Here is a 20,915-nt window from a genome sequence, read left to right as displayed (position 1 = left end):
AGATTCAAGACTGGAGGTTAGGACAGATGTTAGGTTTAGTCAAACAGATATGGAAATCATCTGCATGGAGAAGATAACTGATCACATGGGAGTTAATGAGATCACAAAACAAAAGAGGGAGAAGGAGAAAATAAGAGAACCCAAGAGAAAGCCATGGCAGCAACCTGGTTAGTAGTCTCTACTTGGATGTGGATCCAACATAATAGACTGAGGAGTAGCCAGACAGGTAGGAGGAAAACCAGGAGAGGTCAGTGTCATAAAAACCTAGAGAGAAGAGACTATCTAGAGAATAAAATGATTGGCAGTGGCATTGGCTCTGAAAAGAAAAAAAATCTTTGCCCTTGAAGGATTTATATTCTACTACTACTATTACTACTACTACTACTAATAATAATAATAAAGTATGATAATATATGAACATATGCTATGTGTGTGTGTGTGTGTGTGTGTGTGTGTGTGTATATAAAGACTAGGTTGGAACTGTGTTCTAAAAATATTTTGATAATTATTTCTTTTGTAATCCTACAATTTTATTTTATGCCTTAAAAAACATTATTCTGAGAAGTAAATGTGACACAAACAAGATTAAAAATTCACATGGCAGAGAGATACACCAGATAAGTATCCATGATCATTCAAAGAGGGAGAAAATATTAAAAACTAGAAGATTAGGAAAGTAGGGGATGTCAGATGAGTTGAGCCTTGAAGCTCAAAATGAGCCTTCTAAGGAGTCAATGTGGGGAAGGAGCACATTCCTCACATGGGGAACAGCCTGTTCTTAAGGTGTGGAGGTCTGGCGTATAACACTGGGTTTGCTTCCTAGCAGGTGGTCTAGTTTACCTGGAAGAGTGTGAGTGGAGGGGAGAGATAGCATGAAGAACTTGAAAGATTCCTTCTCTCCTCCCCCACCTTCCTCTTCCCTCTCCTCTTTGCCATCTTTTCTCCTCTCTCCCTCCCTTTCTCTCCCATCCCTTTCCTACCCCTGCCTTTCTCTCATCCCTCTCTCCTCCCCTACCTTCCTCTCCTATCCCTCTCTTCCCCCTGCTTTTCTCTCTCATCTTTTTCCTCTCCCTTTCTCCTTCCTTTGCCCTTCTCTCCCATCCCTCTCCTCCCCCTGCCTTTCTTTCCCATCACTCTTTTCCCCCTGCCTTTCTGTCTTATCCCTCAGAGTCCCCAAGCCTCCTATCTGTGCAGTGTTGGGCAGTGAGATATCCCAAGGCCATAGACTGCTCCTGGACCACTGACGGAGAGAATGAGATGGCTCCTGAGCCTGACCTGCAAGCCTCCTTTATTGCCACCTACAGGTAAGAAGTCACAGAATTCCAGAAGTAGAAGCTTAGGCTCTCGATGGGTTCTCAGGGGAGATGCATTCTAATAATTCCACCAAAATATTCCTTATAGGAAGTTATCTGACTGGACACTTGGGAGTCCTTTTCCACCTGGACAGTCCATTTCCTGTGGATCACTTCTGATCCTTAGGATAAAGTACTTTCTTATAGTAAACTGAAATCTACCTCCCTGGACCTACTCTACCTTTGTCTCCCAGTTGTTCCTGGAGCCATGGGAGAACAAGTCTGCCTCATCTTCCACACGACAGACCTTCAGATACCCCAAAACAGGCAACATGTTCATCCTTCCCCTCAAGTTTTTCTCTCTTTCAGGCTAAACATCTCCAATTAATTCAATGACCCTTCACGCTTGGTGTACTCCAGGCTGGTCCTGACCACTTTCCTGCCAGGTGCACTGTCAATCACAGACAGGAGAACTTCAAAACCAAAAGAGTTCTTATTGATTATTAATTCAACCCTCACCTTTCAGAAGAGGGAACATGGGACCAAAGTAGAGGGAAGACAGCAGGGTGGTACAGTGGATAGAGCCCTGGACCTGGAGGCAAGAAGCTCTTAGAGCCAGCCTCAGTCTCTTGGTGGGCTTGGGCAAGTCCCTTTAATGTCTGTCTGCATCAACTGGGGAATGGGAATAACATCTACCTTGTAGGGTTGAGGTAAGAATCCAGTAAGGTATTACTCATGCAGTACTAGGGGCAGTACTAGGGGCTTTATCAAAGCCATTGTTGTTGTTGTTGTTGTTGTGATGTGATGCACTCTAGGATCACATGGAGAGTTGGCGGCAGAGCCAGGCTTAAACCTTGGTCTCTAGACCTACAGTCCAGGATTCTTCCCACTTTGGCAGCCAGCCGGAGGAAGGGGGAGAGTGTGGAGAAGGACACAACTCTGTGGTCCCTCCCTCTCAGCGCAGGCTGGAGATGCCCCTGAATCAGGACAAGGTGAGGGGGCTCCTGAGAGCAGAATCTTGTCTTTCCACATCAGGTTGGGGATGATCACCCAAGGGGAGACGCATCCCTGCCTCCAGCCCTCTCCTGAGGCTAGGAGCTGTGTCATCCCTGATATCCAGATGTTCTCCATGATTCCCTACATACTCAACATCACAGTTATCACTCCACAGGGAGCCAGAAGTACCTTGGTCCCCTTCATCGCGGAGCATATAAGTGAGTCCAATCTGGAAATTCCAAATGATGTATTAGGAAGTCAGAGCAGAGTATGGGGAAGGGGTCAGAATATCAAATATTCAGGGTCTAGCTCTGGAGCAAAGGAAGGAGCTTGGGGGAGAAGGTCCTTAAAGGAGGGTACCAGGTAACGATGAGAAATAATGATGTTCTAAGATCCTTTACTCCATAATCAATGTGTCTATGGCTGGCAGTTAAACCTGACCCACCGGAAGCTGTGAGTGTGAGCCCTGGCTCTGGCAAGCAACTTCGAGTGCAATGGGAGCCCCCCCACTCCTGGCCCTTCCCCAAGTTTTTTCCTCTCAAGTACCTGATCCGTTACCAGCGACAGGGAACTACCAAATTCCGACAGGTAAGGCCTTGACTGGGACAAGAACAGGAAGGCATTGGAGGCCCCATATCTCAGAAGGTGGTTAAGATGATCATAGAGCTACCCAGAGAACAGAGCTTCAGAACTCTGAATGTTATAGCAATCTAGACTGTTAAAACATAACATGGTGATCTATTGATGGAGGCATGGAGATATGAAAAAGATTTTATTCAAGGTCACATGGCAGGGACCTGGTTGGCAGGACCAACCAATTGTCCTGATTGCTAGCTCCAGGCTCTGCTCACCAAGCCTTACATCTCCATTTTCAAGAAACCTACCTATCCCTCTCCAATGTTTATCTCAAGATGAACTCTTCCCTGAACACTGACTACCCACTTTTTGTTCTCAGGTGGGGCCAATTGAAGAAACATCCTTTATTTTGCGAGGCCTGCGCCCCAGGACCCAATACCTAGTGCAGGTTGCAGCTGGTGACTTTTTGGACTATGGGAAACCAAGCACTTGGAGCACTGTGGTGGCCACCACTTCTGATAGCAAGTAGTCTGGTTTAGAGCTTCCCCCAACCTCACTTCTTTCATGAAGTGATGCGTTGGATACTTGAACCTGATAAACCAGTCCCTTTCATCTTTAGATCTAGGTTATCCATGTGGTCCTCCTTCTCAGGCTTTCTCCAATGCTCTGTAAGCACTTTTTTGAATCAGACCCACCCCTAGAACTACCAGCTCCTGTCTCCTTTTCAGATTCCATAGTCTATACTTTTACCTATTCCTGTTTATTTGGAGCTGACCCTGCTTGGGCATCATAGGACACAATGTCACCACCTAAAAGTTAGACTGTTAGCTGAAAGCCTTGAGCCATTTAATTTACATTCCTAAAAGGACCTCTCTTGTGTTACTGATATTCTGCATGAATTCATTCCTTAATAGGTAGCATATACTCAACCCAAAATATTCTCATCAGAATCAATGTTTCTGAAACCCATCCCTCCTGTAATTGTACTAAAAAACCCCCAGTCTGCTCCCTTACTCCCACCTTCCTCAATTTTATGTCTCCCAAATGTCTGATTCCAGTTATATGCTCTTCTTCTGTTGTGCTCTGTAGTTGATAAATTTGCTGTCATCTTAAACCTTTTTCATATCTCATTCCCTCCATCTTCTGCCTCTCATTTAGATCCGGTTTCCTCTTGGTGACATGGTAACCCTAGCCAATACTTTTCAGTATCAGTTTCACTTTCACACAAATTCCCTGATTCGCTGCTCCCCATTGCCACTCTTCCTCTACCATGATCTCTCTGAAACCTCTCCTCCTTTGAGATTCATGCAATCCAAATCTATCATCCAAACATGATTCTAGTATCTGTTATCTACCAACACTCAGAATGCTATCTCCTTCCTCAATAAATGTAATGGCTGCTTCACAGTCCTCTCCACCCCAACTCCTGTTCTTCACCAGAAGACTTCAATATGCCCTGAAAAATCCTAACTTCCCTATCCATCAACCTAATCATTTGTCATAACCTCCTTATTCATGACACCTCAGCCACACACAGAGTCAGACACATGTATGTTTTCAGGTACTTGAACTCTAATTCCTATAACTGGTCATAATATTTTATCATCTCTCTTTCCTCTGCCTTATGACCTTAACTGTGATCTTCATTCTGACTGTGATCTCCACTCCCTATACCCCTCGGGTTTTTTGTTTTTGTTTGTTTGTTTGTTTTAGTTTTTGCAAGGCAATGGGGTTAAGTGGCTTGCCCAAGGCCACACAGCTAGGTAATTATTAAGTGTCTGAGGCTGCATTTGAACTCAGGTCCTCCTGACTCCAGGGCTGGTGTTCTATCCACTGCGCTACCTAGCCGCCCCCACCCCTCAGTTTTGTTGACCACTACCACCATATCACTACTACACTGACTACTCTCTGCTTCTACCTCCAGTCTAGAATCTACAGATACTTATTGGATGCCATCCAACTGCATGTACTGTAGACATCTTTTTCCCAAAATTCTGTTTTTCCTAACTTTTCTATTACTATAGCCTTGTACAATAGAGAGCACCACTATTCTCCCAATAACCCAGATTCACAAAACAGGTCTTATCCACAACTTCTCACTCTATCTCACCACTCAAATACAATCACTTTCCAGGTCATGCAACTTCTATCTTGATATCATCTCATATATGCTTCCTTATCTCCTCTAACACTGTAAACACCCTGGTCCAGGTCCTCACCACCTCAGAGCTGGACAATTAGAATAGCCTGTTGTTAGAGCACCCTCTTTCACATTTTCACCCACTTCAGATAGTCATCCACAATTCATTTCTCCTGGGCACAGGTTTGACCATCATCCCCCTACTGAATAAACTTGTCTCCTTAATGTAGGACAGCTTGGTGGTGCATTGGATGGAGCACTGGCTTTGAACTCAAGAGAATGGGAGTTCAAATCTGGCCTCAGACACTTCCTAGCTTTGTGACCTTGGGCAAGTCACTTAACCCTGATTGCCTTTCATCCAGGGCCATCTCCAGTCCTCCTGATTCATTTCAGGTCATTGGACCCAGATGGCATTGGAGGAGAAAGTGAGGCTGATGACTTAGCACAGAACCCCCTCAGTCAAATCCAATTCATGTACATGTCACCTCATCACTTCCCTGATATCTTGGTCTTCTTAGAAAATGAAGGATATCAATTGGGGAATGGCTTAGTAAACTGTGGTATATGTATGTCATGGAACACTATTGTTCTATTAGAAACCAGGAGGGACGGGAATTCAGGGAAGCCTGGAGGGATTTGCATGAACTGATACTCAGTGAGAAGAGCAGAACCAGAAAAACACTGTACAGCCTAACAGCAACATAGGTGTGATGTTCAACCTTGATGGACTTGCTTATTCCATCAGTGCAACAATCAGGGACAATTTGGGGGTATCTGAGAATACCATCTGTATCCAGATAAAGAGCCATGGAGTTTGAAAAAGACCAAGTACTATTCCCTTAAATTTAGAAAAAAACACCCTGATATCTTATTGTCTGATCTTGCTATCTCTTATACTTTGTTTCTTCCTTAAGGATATGATTTCTCTCTCTTCACACGGCATTTGGATCAATGTATGCCATGGAAACAATGTAAAGACTTGCAAATTGCTCTCTGTGGGGGGTGGAAGGGAAAGTAAAATTAGGGGAAAAATTGTAAAACTCAAAATAAATAAAATCTTTAATAATAAAAAAAAAGAAAATGAAGGACAGGGGCAGCTAGGTGGCACAGTGGATAGAGCACCGGCCCTGGAGTCAGGAGGACCTGAGTTCAAGTCCAGTCTCAAACACTTAATAATTACCTAGCTGTTTGGCCTTGGGCAAGTCATTTAACCCCATTGCCTTGCAAAAAAAAAAAACCCAAAATTAAAAAAAATGAAAATGAAGGACAAACTATGAATCAAATGCTAATGAATGACGTAGGACACCCTCTGCTGGCTTTTTAAAGCCCTTCACCCCGGCCTCTTCTCACCTTGCGCACGGTAGCGCTCCGTGCTTTCTCGCCCACCGTCCCCGCGCCCCCACTTCTCCCTCCGCAGCCCCCCTGTCCACCTCCACGTGGCGGCCCGCTGGGCGGGGTCTCCTGGAAGGCGGAGCGTGGCCGGGCTTCTCGCTTTGTAAGAATGCAGGCGGAGGGCGGACGGCTGGGCCCGGCCCGCCCCGCCCCGGGCCCAGCCCCAGGACAGGCCGGCTCTCCGAGCCAAGTTCACGGGAAGAAAGGGCGGGAAAGTCACCGAAGGCGGAATGTCCGAGCTGGAAGGGGCCCGGGGCACCCTACATTTAACCCGCTCGTTTGATTAATGGGAAAAGTGAGGCCCGGAGGGAGGTCAGCCGCCTGAACAAAGCTCCGGACTTGCAGCCCCAGATTCTTTAACGGGCCCAGAGTCGGGGGGGGGGGGGGGGGGGGGGGGGGCAACCAGGAGAAAATGAAGTCAATAAAAGGCGGACCGCTCACACGCATGCGCACAAAGGAGGCAAGGCCGCGGTTCCGGGGAAGGCTCTTCCCTCTATTCGCGGAACCTTCAGCGGCGGGGCCGGGCCCCCGGCGGGCCCCTTAGAGAGACGAACCAGGTGTACAGTGCGTGGGGGAGGGAAGCACAGGGCAGTACGTCATAGGAACGGGGCGGGCCATCGCACTCTCGACCAATAGGCGCGGTGGATTCCACGGGTCTTTCTCGGAAGTGGCTGGTGCGGGTGCGGCGGCCGCAGGGAACGGTGGGTGAACTGGCGACTGCGGGAGTGCGTTGGTGAAGTGGCGCCAAGATGTCCGAGAGAAAAGTCTTAAATGTGAGTGACCCCGGGCCCTCTGGCCTCCCTCGGCCTGTCGGCGTGCTTCCTCCGCAGGGTGGGGCTCCGCCGGGGCCTCCTGGTCCCGGTGCCCGAGGCCCCGCCCTCCAACAGCCGGGCTTCCCGCCGCGGGGGCGGGGCGGCATCCGGCTGCGGCTCCTCCGGGGGCGCGGCATCCGGCAGCGGCTCCTCCGGGGGGGCGGCATCCGGCTGCGGCTCCTCCGGGGGGGGCGGCATCCGGCTGCGGCTCCGGCTGGTGGGAGGGGAAGGAAGGGAAGGGCCCCGCCCCGGCGGTCCTGGCCTGGTGCTGCCCAACAGCTGCGTGCCCCGCATGAAGCGCGTACACGATGCGCTGGGAGCAGAGGAGAGGCGCGGGGCGGCACCGGGGATCGAGGAAGGCCGATTGGAGGAGGAGGAGCGCGTCGTGCCTTCCTCCTTGGCCGGGGCTCAGGGACACCTGGCCGCCCCTTTGGGGCAGGCCACGATCGGTGCCAAAGGTGGTGTCCGCTGGTGACTTCCCGCTGCGCTTCCCCGAGGAAGGCTTGTTGGACCCCATGGGACCGGATCCTTTCATTCTGCCAAGTGTTTAAATTTGCCCCGGGCATGTCCTCGGGGTTCTAGGGTGAGAGGAGCCCTCCCAGCACCAGAATTGTTTTCTTTGGGGCGGAGGAGGAGGTTGTCCTCTTCTGAGTGAATTCCTTCTCAGGTAGTACCGGACAGGTAGACCATGGGTCACAGGTTTCCTCGTGTTTCTCACCCAGATGAGCTAATCTCGGAATTGCTCACTTCCCATCATCTGAACTCTAACGTTGTTCCTTTAGTTTTTGTTCTCAACTATAAAATGAGAGATTGCACTAAATGGCCTTTGGGGCTTCTTCCAGCTCTAATTCCTTTAATCCCATCACCCCTTGGCTTTTTTTCCTTTTAAACTTTTTTCTAGCCCCCCCCCCCCCCCCCCCCCCCCCCCCGTCTCTCACATACACTCAACTCACTCTTTCTCTCTTTTTCCTTTTCTTTCCCAACATTTTATCCCAAATTGCTCTGCCTTATCCTTATAACATTTCCTTCTGCGCTGGTATTTCTCTATATGATCCTCCCTACCTTATAGATAACCCTCTATGAGATTTTTCTTCTATAATACCATATATACATTTCCTCCTTGGGCCCTTTTCATTTTTTTGTCTTTTTCCTGTTGTAATTCTTGACTTGAGAATAGGGGGTCAAAACTCACCTTGTGATCCTTATATATCTTTATCTTCACCACAGAAATACTATCCACCAGATTTTGATCCATCAAAAATCCCTAAACTCAAGCTGCCCAAAGATCGGCAATATGTGGTGAGATTGATGGCCCCATTCAACATGAGGTGAGAATACAGTCCAATACTTTGTCCATATACAGAAAAGGGCTAACATCTGGGCCTAAGGAATCCAACCTAGTCAACTCAGGCTTTGAAAGCCAGAAAAGTTTAATATGGGGGAATTAGATATACACTGGCTCCCAGAAATCCTCAAAAACAAAACTTCATTATCAGGGGTCTGTGAATTTGTTTTTTAAAAATTTTGATAGGTTCAGCTAGGTGGCGCAGTGGAGTCAGGAGTACCCGAGTTCAAATTCGACCTCAGGCACTTAATGACCTAGCTGTGTGGCAGTGGGCAAGCCACTTAACCCCATTTGCCTTGCAAAATCCTAAAAAAAAATTTTTTTTAATTTGATAACTGTATTTCTCTTTGGTTGATTTTTTAGTTTTTGTCTTTTGCAAGGCAGTGGGGTTAAGTGACTTGCCCAAGGTCACACAGCTAGTTAATTATTAAAGTGTATGAAGTCAAATTTGAACTCAGATCCTCAGCACCTCCAGGGCCCACACTCTATCCACTGCACCACTTAGCTGCCCCAATAACGGTATTTCAAAAGAAATGCTTTCTTCCAGCTTGGAATTGGTATGGATTGGTTTGTGGGGGAAGAGGTATGAAATACAGTTTTATTTCCCATCAGATAGAGATACTTCATAACTGACTTCAGGAGTCATTTCTCACTTTCTCCTTTTGCTCTTTCTAGATGTAAGACATGTGGTGAGTATATTTATAAAGGCAAGAAATTTAATGCCCGGAAGGAGACAGTGCAGAATGAGTTATATCTTGGACTCCCAATTTTTCGTTTCTATATCAAGTGTACCCGATGTCTAGCTGAAATCACCTTCAAAGTAAGTTACAAGGTCTTTTAAATATAAGTACATATAACATTATTTTATTAGAAAGTTGACTTTGAACAATATAAACAACTTTAGTTACTATGTAAATTGAATAATTTAATGCTTAAAATAGTATATCAATTTTTTCAGTCACTTCTATGGCTCTATTGGATTTTTTTGTCAGTTTATTTTCATTCACTTTTCCTCTTGTATGGGAATAGTTAATATGTACCTAATTCTTTTGGTTCTGCTCTAGTTTGATTCTGTTATTTCAGAAAGGACTTTCTTTTTTTATATTTATTTTTTTTATTAAAGATATTATTTGAGTTTTACAATTTCCCCCCTAATCTTATTTCCCTCCCCCCACCCCCCATTGGAAAGCAGTCTGTCAGTCTTTACTTTGTTTCCATGTTGTACATTGATCCAAATTGAGTGTGATGAGAGAGAAATCATATCCTTAAGGAAGAGATAAAAAGTCTAAGAGGTAGCAAGATCAGGCAATAAGATATCTGTTTTTTTTCCTAAATTAAAGAAAATAGTCCTTGAACTTTGTTCAAATTCCACGACTCTTTATCTGGATACAGCTGGAACTCTCCTTTGCAGACAGCCCAAAATTGTTCCTGATTGTTGCACTGATGGAATGAGCGACTCCTTCAAGGTTGAACATCACCCCCATGTTGCTGTTAGGGTTTACAGTGTTTTTCTGGTTCTGCTCATCTCACTCAGCATCAGTTCATGCAAATCCCTCCAGGCTTCCCTGAATTCCCATCCCTCCTGGTTTCTAATAGAAGAATAGTGTTCCATGACATGCATATACCACAGTTTGCTAAGGCATTCCCCAACTGAAGGACATTTACTTGATTTACAATTCTTTGCCACCACAAACAGGGCTGCTATGAATATTTTTTGTACAAGTGATGTTCTTACCCTTTTTCATCATCTCTTCAGGGTATAGACCAGTAGTGGTATTTCTGGGTCAAAGGGTATGCTCATTTTTGTTGCCCTTTGGACATAGTTCCAAATTTCTCTCCAGAAAGGTTGGATGAGTTCACAGCTCCACCAAATAGTGTCCCAGATTTCCCAAAACCCTTCCAACAATGATCATTATCCTTTCTGGTCATATTGGCCAGTCTGAGAGGTGTGAGGTGGTACCTCAGAGAAGCTTTAATTTGTATTTCTCTAATAATGATTTAGAGCAATTTTTCATATGGCTTATGGATTGCTTTGATCTCATCTGTAAATTGCCTTTGCATATCCTTTGACCATTTGTCGATTGGGGGATGGCTTTTTGTTTTAAAAATATGACTCAGTTCTCTGTATATTTTAGAAATGAGTCCTTTGTCAGAATCATAAGTTGTAAAGATTGTTTCCCAATTTATTACATTACTTTTGATCTTAGTTACAGTGGTTTTATCTGTGCAAAAGCTTTTTAATGTAATCAAAATCATCTAGTTGGTTTTTGGTGATGTTCTCCAACTCTTCCTTAGTCATAAACTGCTCCCCTTTCCATAGATCTGACAGGTAAACTAGTCCTTGACCTTCTAATTTGCTTACAGTATTGTTTTTTATGTCTAAATCCTGTATCCATTTGGATCTTACCTTGGTAAAGGGTGTGAGGTGTTAGTCTAATCTAAGTTTCTTCCATACTAACTTCCAATTTTCCCAGCAGTTTTTATCAAAGAGAGTTTTTATCCCAATAGCTGGACTCTTTGGGTTCATCAAACAGCAGATTACTAAAATCGTCTCCTGCTTTTGCACCTAGTCTATTCCATTGGTCTACCACTCTATTTCTTATCCAAGAGAAAGGACTTTCTAAGAAAGGCATTAGAACTTTGTAAAATGTTACATTTGTTTATTAAATTGTGTCCTCATATCTTTGGAAGTTTCAAAGAAGTTTCAAATTTAATTATGAACTGAGCCATATTCATTTTCCCCCAAGTTCAAGACATTGGGAAAGGCATTCAAAAAGGATAATGCATAACTTCTCCAAGTCATTAGATTTTATTTTTTGTTACATTTTTTAGTATTTAGTATTTTTCACAGTTACATTTAAAAACAGTTTTTAACATTCATTTTTAACACATTTGGTTTCAAGTTCTCATTCTCTCTCTCCCCCTCCCTCCCTCCCTGTTTCCTTCAGTAAGAACTAACTACTTAGATGTAGTTATACATGTAGTCATGCAAAACATTTTGCCGGTAGGTTGAAGTCATTAGATTTTTAGATTATGAATTTTACCAAACAACCCAATAGATTGTTAATGTTAAACTTGAGGTGGAGAATGTAAAGGGGTGAGGGTTGTTTGAATCAATCTTATTTTACTTTTTAAAGTAGCTTATAAAAGTACTCTACTTGGGCAACTTTTGTCAGGTGAGAACACCTTTATTGAAGCAGTCTATCAAGGGCATTGAACTGAGTTTGAACAACCTAGATACTCAAGTTTCATAAGGAGTGGAATGCTTTAAGCCACTGGATCACATAAAGTGATGCTCTCTAGGCAGTATATTGGAAGTGACTGAAGAAACAATTATGTCTTGATTTTATATAAAAGAGCAAGCCAGTCTAGAACCCAGTTTTTAGTGTCTGTCCTGCTCCAGCCAAATCCCTTAGAGAAAATTACTTTGAGGAATGGTGGGGTGGTGGGAGGAGAGCTTCTGTTTCTTTTTCCCTAAAATAGAAGATGACTTTGTAAACTTCAAAACAATGGAAGATTTGGACTTTGCGTGACTGCCTTAAATTTCCAGCATATTGGAATAGCTAATATCTGCTTCTACATTGGGAGTGAACTAAAGATGAAATAGAGACTGACATGCCTCGGTTGATCATGTAACCCTCCCTCTCTTCCAGCCTGTGACCTCCAGTGTTCCTTATTACCTCCAGGATCAAATAGAAACTCTTCCTATCTGGCATGGAAAGCTCTTTATATTCTGGTCCTTCCCTCCCTTTACTCTCCTCCCTACCCTCTACCACCCAGGTACTTGACCTCCTTGAAGTTCTTTGACCATGACTCTTCATCACCATCTCCTTGCTGGCTGTCCCTCAGGCCTGGTTCTCCAGGAGACCTTTCTTGGCCCCTTCCCCCCACTCCCATCTCCATCCCCCTACTACTGACGCCTTACCCTAGGAACTCCTTTCTATCTACTCTCAACACAGCTTGTGGATACTTAGTTATTTTCATGTTGTTTTCTGTGTTCAAATAGCTGCATCTTGAAGGCAGATACTATTATCTTGCCTTTCTCTGTATCTCTGGCACTTCTCCCCAGTGTTTGATATAGAGTAAGTTCTTAGTGCCTTGTCCATAGTAGACCCTTCACATTTGCTTATTGGTTGACTGACTGAGTAAACAACTTCCCAGATTTCTTGGTATTCTTCATTCTTGTATGTTTCTTGAATTCTAGCATTCATTTGTGCCACTAGATTATTCAAGTCTAGTTGGGTGAATAAAGGTCTACTATACTAGGCACTAAGCTTTGCTCTGGGAATAAAAGAAGAAGCGAGACAACACAAGGGGCCCAGGTGGGGGGAAGTGTCATGGTGGCAAAGGCCAGAATCAAAGTGAAGTCAGCATAAAAATGAAGAGCAGTGTTCCCTTCCTCAAAATTGAGGTTTGAACAGATAGCTATTTTGTTTTTGGTAACATTTTTCAAGGTCTATTCCCAAGATCCTGACATTTAACTCTTATAGGCTTCACACACACTACTTAAACTTGTCCCCTGGAACTTATGGAAATTTCTCAATTTGTAAAAACAGGATTAGCCCTGAGAAAAAGAATAAAAGCAGTTGAGAACACTTCCTTTAACCTCTAGGGGTCTTCAGAAGGCCATGAAACTGATGAACACCTACTATTTGTAGGTCCCAGGGCCACAAACTCTGGGAAATATGAAGGATTCTAAAACAGTTCCTGTCATTATGGAATTTATTGGTACTGATATTCATAGGGCATTTAAGGTTTGTAAAGGGCTTTTTTTTTTTTAACAAGTCTGAGCTCAGTGGATGCAAGTATTATTCCCATTTTACAGATGAGAAAACTGAAGTTTCCTAGCAAAGAAATATGACAGACAGGCCTCAAGCCTGTCTTTGGTTCCATGTCTAATATTCTTTCTGCTGTCTCATAAAGTGAGAAATGAGGAAGTTGTACAATCTGATTCAGGCAGGCATGTCCTGAAATAACTGTTTGCATAATTATTTCTGACCTCTTTCCCCCTAACTCATTTTGAAATGGAATTGTTCCTGGCCATCAGCCTCACTGGATGTGGTTCCTGACTACCACCTCAGTTGCTGCTTGTTGGATTTACTTATGACTTCTTTTTCCTCAATTGACAGCCACTTAATAGCATTTTCTAAACCAGATCACTTTTGACTCATATCCTGGATTCATATAAAACTGATTTCTTTACCCCCAGACAGATCCTGAAAACACTGATTATACCATGGAGCATGGAGCCACCCGAAATTTCCAGGCTGAGAAACTACTAGAAGAGGAAGAGAAAAGAGTGCAGAAGGAAAGAGAAGATGAAGAATTAAATAATCCTATGAAGGTAATATTATATTAATACTTTAACCTTTCTTGTATCTTAACAAACATGATCTTCCCTCATACTGGCCTTGAGAGGTAAATAGTGTAGATATTATTCCAATTTTCAAGTGAGGAAGGCAACACTCAGAAGTGATTTGCCCAAAGTCTTATATAAATATAGCTAATAAAAGTCAATATCAATGGGCAGCTAGGTGGCAAAATGGATAGAGCACTGGTGTGTAGTCAGGAGGACCTGAGTTCAAATTTGACCTCAGACCTTGGGCAAGTCACTTAATCCCACTGCTTTGCAAAAAAAAAAAAATCATTACCAATATTTAAATCCAAATATCCAACTCTACACAAGGTCTCTTTTTTTCCTGGCTTTCTGAACTGACCATTCCCCAGGGTTCCATGCCTGAGGTAGTAGGGCTGGGCAGCCCCTAGCACATACGCTGTGCTTGAACCAGAAGCCCGGAGCCTAGCCTGTCTGCAGTCAAAGCCCTGATCCAGTGTGTTACAAGATCTACTTCACCTCTAATATTCTAGATTCTGTGTCCCAGAGTCCATTTCAGCTTTCAGAGGGGTATTACTGGGAAATTGTGAGAGGTGAGGTTAGAAAGGGAGTAATAATAATGATGATGATGCTAGCAGTTGGCATTTGTAAAACTTTAAGTTATACAAAATGCTTTACTCATGTTTCTCATTACATATGTTAACTCATTAAACAGCCTGTGAAATGAATACAGCAGGAATTTTTATGAATGAGGAAACCAAAGTTCAGACACGTTTAATGACTTGCCCAAGGTGATAAAGAAGGGATTGGAGGAGCGGCTAGGTGGTGCAGTGGATAGAGCACCGGCCCTGGAGTCAGGAGTACCTGAATTCAAATCCAGCCTCAGACACTTAATAATTACCTATGTGGCCTTGGGCAAGCCACTTAACCCCATTTGCCTTGCAAAAACCTAAATAAGGGGGCGGGGGTTGGAACTCAACATCAAAGTGTAGACATGATACCAAGGACTTTGAACATAGCCACATAGAACATAACTGGACAATATTGCTTTTGATCCTCACCACCGCACTGTGAGGTTGGTGATGAAAGTCTTATCATCCCAGCTTTACAGATGAGAAATCAGAGCTCAGAAGCTCAGAAACAGCTACTTTACCTAAAAGCTGACCCCAAGTCTCATTGTGATTCTCTCCACAGGTCTTAGAGAATCGGACCAAAGACTCCAAGTTGGAGATGGAGGTTCTGGAGAACTTGCAGGAGCTGAAGGAGCTCAATCAACGCCAGGCAAATGTAGACTTTGAGGCAATGTTACAGCAGCACCGGATATCTGAGGAGGAGAAGCGCCAGCGAGAACAGGAGGAAGACCAGAGGGAAATGGAGTAAGCTTAATGGGCTGGAAATGAGGAGGCTTTGGGGGTTAATTATTATGGGGTAATTATTAAATGTCTGAAGTCAGATTTGAACTCAGGCCTTCCTGACTCCAGGGCCAGTGCTGTAGCCACTATGCCACCTAGCTGCCTCCTCCAGTACTTTTCAATACACATGATTCCTTCTCAAGTTGCTAGATGACTGTTAGCTAAATCTTTGTCATAATTACCTAGCTGTGTGACCTTGGACACATCACTTAATCCCTCTGCCTTGCAAAAAAACAAAAAAAAATCATCTCTGAGATTCTAGTTTTCCATTTTGATACTGCATAGGTATGGGATGGGTTACTGACCACACAAGAAATCTATGATAGAGATGATCTGGGAGCCCTAAAGGAGCTTACCCCTTGCAAATAGAGAGTTCTTAGTAGGGGTAAGAAGCAAAGCTGTCCCTGGGGGCAGGAAAACTGGGAAGAGGAAGCATCCTACCCTGAAGAAACCTGAGGGATCAACCAACCAGCCATCAGGATGGATGTGGCTCGCACACATTTGGAAAAACCACAGATGCCACCTTTTTTCATCCCATCTACCCCACTGTAGGCAGCTGAGTGGTGCAGTGGATAGAGTACCAGACCCGGAATCAGGAGAACCTGAATTCAAATTTCTTCTCAGACACTTGCTACTTAACTAGCTATGTGACTTTGGGCAAGTCATTTAACCTAGATTGCCTCCCAACCAGGCCATCTCCAGTTGTCCTTATTCATAGCTAGTTATTGAACTCAGATGGAGTTGGAAGAGAAAGGGAAGCTGGTGACTTAACAGATTCAGATGTATATATCATGGTATTCACCTCCCTGATGTAATGGTCTTGAAGAATGAAGGACAAACATCATCATCACCACAGATCTGATCTATCCTGAGTAGGAGTTGTCTCCTCTAATTTTGCCACCAAGTAGCTAAAAAGTTGCTTTTTGTTGTCTTTAATATTTGTATCATTGCAATCCTCAGCTCATTCTGAGCATTAACATTCCTGACATTTTTATAGGGCTGCACCACTTATTTTTAATTCATATTCATTTATTTGCCCTTTTTCATTTTTCTGAATATTTGGGTTTTTAGTTTTTTTTAAATTTAAAAAACTTAAAAATTCTTGATGCATGTATATTAATCTCTTTAGATAGTTTCTTTTTTCTTCCTCATTGGGATAATTTGTGTTCATTCTTGAGAGCCTCCCAGTGAACTCCTTGAGTGAACTTTGCCTGGAGGATCTTTAGGCCCTGGGATTCTACTTTATCTTTATCTAAACTCTTTGAAATTGGGCTGGTCCCAGTTGTCTCTCAGAAATTAGGCCTTGGTTTCCCCATCTTCCTGCTTCATGATTGTTGAAAGAAATCTATCAAAAGATTGTTTCCTCCTTCACCCTCTTTCTCCCCAAACCTGTTCATATTCTGACAAGTTGATAAAATGAAGAGGACAGAAAAGTCTAACTCAGATTTCAACCTTCATCTTCCCTTCAGTAGGACTGGTACCACTTTTACTTCCAAGGCCCAAAAGAGCCAAGGTGAGTGAGGGGTGTTGGAAACCCTGTCTCAGGGTAACTTCTTGATGTGCCAGTGTCCTGGGGTTGTGCTGGTGGGGAGCTGCCTTGGAGATGGTTCTGGTGCTGCTCTCTTCAGGAGATTGAAGGAGAGAAGAGACCTTGGCCATGGGCAGTGCTAGTGAATTCTGGCTGTGACCCTTACAGACAGCTGTCTGTCTCACAGGGCCATGATGGAGCAGGCGAGGAGACGGCGCCTGATCGAAGACTCTGACTCTGATGAAGAGCCCACTCTCACACCCTCCCAGCCACCCGTCCAGGCAGAGCCCACTGCCATCCTAGAAGAGGTGAGTCCAGAACTACCTCCTTGCATCTGGGCCTTGCATCTGGGCCACCTGGCTACATGCTTGAGCAGGACCAGGAAAGACTGTCAGCTTTGATCAGCCAGTGGGACTGGCCTCCAGCCAGGGGACTCAAAGAACTTGGTATACACTCAATGAGCAAACACTTGTTTAAGCCCCTTCTGGGTACCGGGGACAGTGTTGACCATTGGGGTTCTAAGGACAGAAAAAAGAGGGAAATAGTGTGACTGGGAAGAACCATCCACACTGGACAGGAGCTAGTATTGGATCTGAGAGGAATAGGAGTGCATTCACCTCCCTGTCTCCCTCCCACCAAGTGCTCCCCAGACTAGTGTTTGGACCCTTCCAGACATTATTTTGTTTTACAGTCCCACCTAGATCTGATGTCTTCCAGTTCTAGTTATGAGAACCATTAGTGGAGATGCTGTTCTCTCCAGCTCTTCTTCCTAGGCCAGGCCTCCCACATACATCACTTACATCCTGGGACTTCAGAAACAAGTTTCCTGGGTGTCTAGCCTTGTGAAAGTTTCTTAGTGATTTGGGAAAATTTGCCCCCTTCCTCCCCACAGAGCCAGGAGGGGCTACTAGACTCCCCAGGGACATGAAGATTGCTCAGATGGCATGACCTTGTTTTGAGGGGGGTTGGGGATAATAATGACAGCTACCGTTTGGATGGCACTTTACAGTTTGCAAAGTCCCCTGAATGTTCTCTCAACCAAGAAAGGATTGAACTCTTAATTCCAAATGAAAGGGTAGTTCTTGAATTCCTAAGGAATGATTTTTGAGAACAGACTGCCTCATTTTTCCTCTCCCCTCAGGTTCCGCAGTTAAAAAAACAGAAGTTGGAGAGTTGGGAACGGAGTGTGGGTGCCCTGGGCAACATGTCAAAGTTGGCAGGGTTGGTTGTGGCAAAGAAGGCAGCTGCCCAGAGACCCAGCAACCACAATGGGCACGTGGTCTTGCCCTCCCCAAGCACAGGTAATGGGCTTCAGTCTCCCAGGGGTCCTGCAGCCCCTGGAGAGAAGGGCCTGGGGTGGGGGCGGGGGCAGTTAGAGCCAGAGCTAGCTCAGCTGCTTCCTAGCTATGTGACCTTTACTTAACAAGGCCCAGTTTTCTTATCTGGGCAGTGAAAGATTTGGTCTAAATCAGGGATTCTTAACTTTTTTGTGTGTCCTGGTTCCCCACTTTGGAATGTGTCCAGTGATGCCTCCCTCCCCATCCCCTTCTCAGAGTAATGTTTTTAAATAATGAAGGAAATGCTAAATTTCATGTTGAGGTTACAGAAAATAAAAATACAAACTTTCATGGATCCCCTGAAAATGTGAAACCCAAGTTAATTTTCCCCCAGATCCATATGCTCTCTAAGGTCTTGTTCTCTAAATTTTAGATGATTTTCAGATTCTTGGTTTATGTTCAGAAGCAAAAAAGGGAAGAATCATCTTTCAGGCAGCCACTAGGGGGCAAAGGGTGACCATGCAGATGCGGAAAGTGGCTTTGTTTCTGCTCCTTGATTCCCTTTGTACTCGATATGGATGTGATAGGGGCTGATGAGAGAAGCCAGTTCTGAAAGGGATGGGGAGGACTGTAGGGGGAGGGGAAGGAAGGAGGTATTTAGTTTTCCTAATGTCCAACTCTGCTGAACCTTGACTTTATGTAGTCCCAGGGGCCCAGTGTGGGGAGGGCTCAGCATAGCTGACCAAAGCCTTGTCTTTGTAGGCCTACCACAGAGTCTGAAAGAGGCCAATGCGTCATCCAGAATACCCAGTGCCTCCTCCCTGAGCCTGCTGGGGGCGTACTCAGACAGTGAAGATAGCAGCAGCAGTAGCTGAAGCAGCAGCCCCTCCCCTTAGAGGGAGGCCCCTCCCCAGTGGGGCCTGACCATGGTGCCAGGCTTTGTTCAGTGAGCCCAGCAATGTGAAGAGGAGGAGAGGGGTGGGAGCGACACTGCCAGAGCCTCTAACTCGTGAGCTCACTGTGTTTTCCCTATGTGTTAACTGCCCAAGAACAGACCACTCCTTGTCTCTCTTCTCTAGGCCCATAGGCCTGTTCAGTGTTTGTGGCACTATTCCTACCTTAGCGAATGGCAACTGAAGATCTATCATCCATTCCTAGCCTAGTGCCCCCACAAGAGCAAGAATAGCCCTATGGACGATATTGGGACTCAACCCTGCATTCTTTGGACCTCTGACCCTCATGCTCATCAAGTCCAGGCAGCCAGAGCAGAACCCCTGGGGAGGTATGGCATGACAGGGTCAGAATTCATGTATTTCTGTTGCTGGTGTGTCATTGATCACATGCCCCAGAGAATGGCACTGTGCATCAGTGTGAGTACCACCCCAGCATGTGGGTAAGCCCACACCAAGGTTCACTGATGGCTCTTGAACTTTGGGGAATTGAATTATAGAATCTATGATGCCCTATCACAACAGCCAACTTCTTTTTCCCTCTATCTCCTGCCCAGACCTAAACACAGATGGAGCAGGTTCCAGGACAAATAGTGCTGCTACTGGCCTTATCAGGCCAACCCAAAGGTCTTGGCCCTATTCTATTTCCCCTCACTCCCAACCCCATCTGCTTTATATCTATAAATCTTCATCTTAATAAAACCAAATGAATTCACGATTATGCTGTTGCTTATCCTTAAATCTCTTGATCGAGTCTGAGGGTGGGAGGCAGCATTGTATGGGTAGACAGCTAATTTGGAGTTAGTCTGTAAAGGGATTACTGTTTTGGTGGGCATTGGAGCAGATACACAGAGGTCCCTGTCATTTCTAAGCTTCTGTGATTCTGTCATAGTCCATCCTTATCCTCTGGTCTAGGGGTGAGGAGACCTGGATTTTGGTGCCATTTCCGCTACTGATTAGACTGTTGACTTGGAGCAAATAACTTGCCTTTGTTTTCTTAACTAAAAATTGAGAAGATATTTTTTGAGATGATCTCCAAGGTCTTGCCCAACCTTTAAAGACACTAATAATGTGAAGAAGTAGGGTATGGGGGGCAGCTAGGTGGCACAATGGAAAGAGCACCACCCCTGGAGTCAGGAGGAGCTAAGTTCAAAACTGGACTCAGACACTTAATAATTACCTAGCTTGGGCAAATCACTTAACCTTGCAAAAACTTAAAAAAAAAAAAGTTGGGTATGCATCCGGGGGTTTGCCAGGAACCCTGCCACAGGAGGTTGTGGTGGAGTTGCCTTCCAACCCCATTAACTCAGCTGGTAGCTCTGTTGCACTCCACTCATAGGGTGAATGAATTGGTAAATGGTGGTCAGTCTCCCCTCTTCTCAGTGGGGTCCTTATTCTTTCCCAGCAGGACTCAGCAGAGTAGTCTAACTTCATCCATCAGAGGGCTACAGTCCATGTCCTTCATGTGTACTTTGCGTGCAAGGTTAACAGCTGGGATGTGAAAAGCCTTGGAGGGAAGGTCCAAATTTGTCACGACTAGAGAATGTGTTGGGGGTAGGGCCTGCCCAGTCTCATCCCATCCTTGATTGCACTTCACACACATATCTCCCTATTCCACTAAAGATTAATCTGCTTTGCCTCCTGGGGCAGCAGGGTGGGCTGTACTGTCAGGCTAGTGGAATCAGTAAGGCACTGTAGCAGACAGGTTTCTAGATTTGGAATCAGGAGATGGACCTTGCAGATCTTACTTTTCTATCTACTAACTTTATGGCCTTAGATGAGCATTTAGCTTCTTTGACCTCAGTTTACTTGTAAATCAAGGATGATAAAGCTTGTACAATGTTTTTCAGAAATTATAAA

At 44.7% G+C, this 20,915-nt stretch overlaps 2 protein-coding genes across 2 annotated transcripts; both read left to right on the top strand.

Annotated features, from left to right (window-relative positions):
• Window positions 1-152: 152 nt before the first annotated feature.
• EBI3 (Epstein-Barr virus induced 3) lies at window positions 153-3,937 on the top strand. Its single transcript, XM_074204024.1, has 5 exons — window positions 153-226; window positions 1,169-1,304; window positions 2,328-2,506; window positions 2,719-2,876; window positions 3,244-3,937. Exons 1-5 carry the CDS (start codon window positions 154-156, stop codon window positions 3,391-3,393), a joined length of 696 nt encoding a protein of 231 aa, XP_074060125.1. The 5' UTR covers window position 153; the 3' UTR covers window positions 3,394-3,937.
• Window positions 3,938-7,028: 3,091 nt separating this feature from the next.
• Window positions 7,029-19,821, top strand: YJU2 (YJU2 splicing factor homolog). The gene is made up of 8 exons (XM_074204023.1): window positions 7,029-7,169; window positions 8,436-8,536; window positions 9,229-9,373; window positions 13,763-13,897; window positions 15,083-15,264; window positions 17,016-17,136; window positions 17,970-18,129; window positions 18,868-19,821. The coding sequence occupies exons 1-8, from the start codon at window positions 7,146-7,148 to the stop codon at window positions 18,978-18,980; spliced, it is 981 nt and encodes a 326-aa protein (XP_074060124.1). The 5' UTR covers window positions 7,029-7,145; the 3' UTR covers window positions 18,981-19,821.
• The last annotated feature ends 1,094 nt before the right edge of the window (window positions 19,822-20,915 follow it).

Source organism: Macrotis lagotis, chromosome X (assembly GCF_037893015.1).
Source record: "Macrotis lagotis isolate mMagLag1 chromosome X, bilby.v1.9.chrom.fasta, whole genome shotgun sequence".
Taxonomy (NCBI): Eukaryota; Metazoa; Chordata; class Mammalia; order Peramelemorphia; family Peramelidae; genus Macrotis; species Macrotis lagotis.
This window is presented reverse-complemented; position numbering and strand designations above follow the sequence as displayed.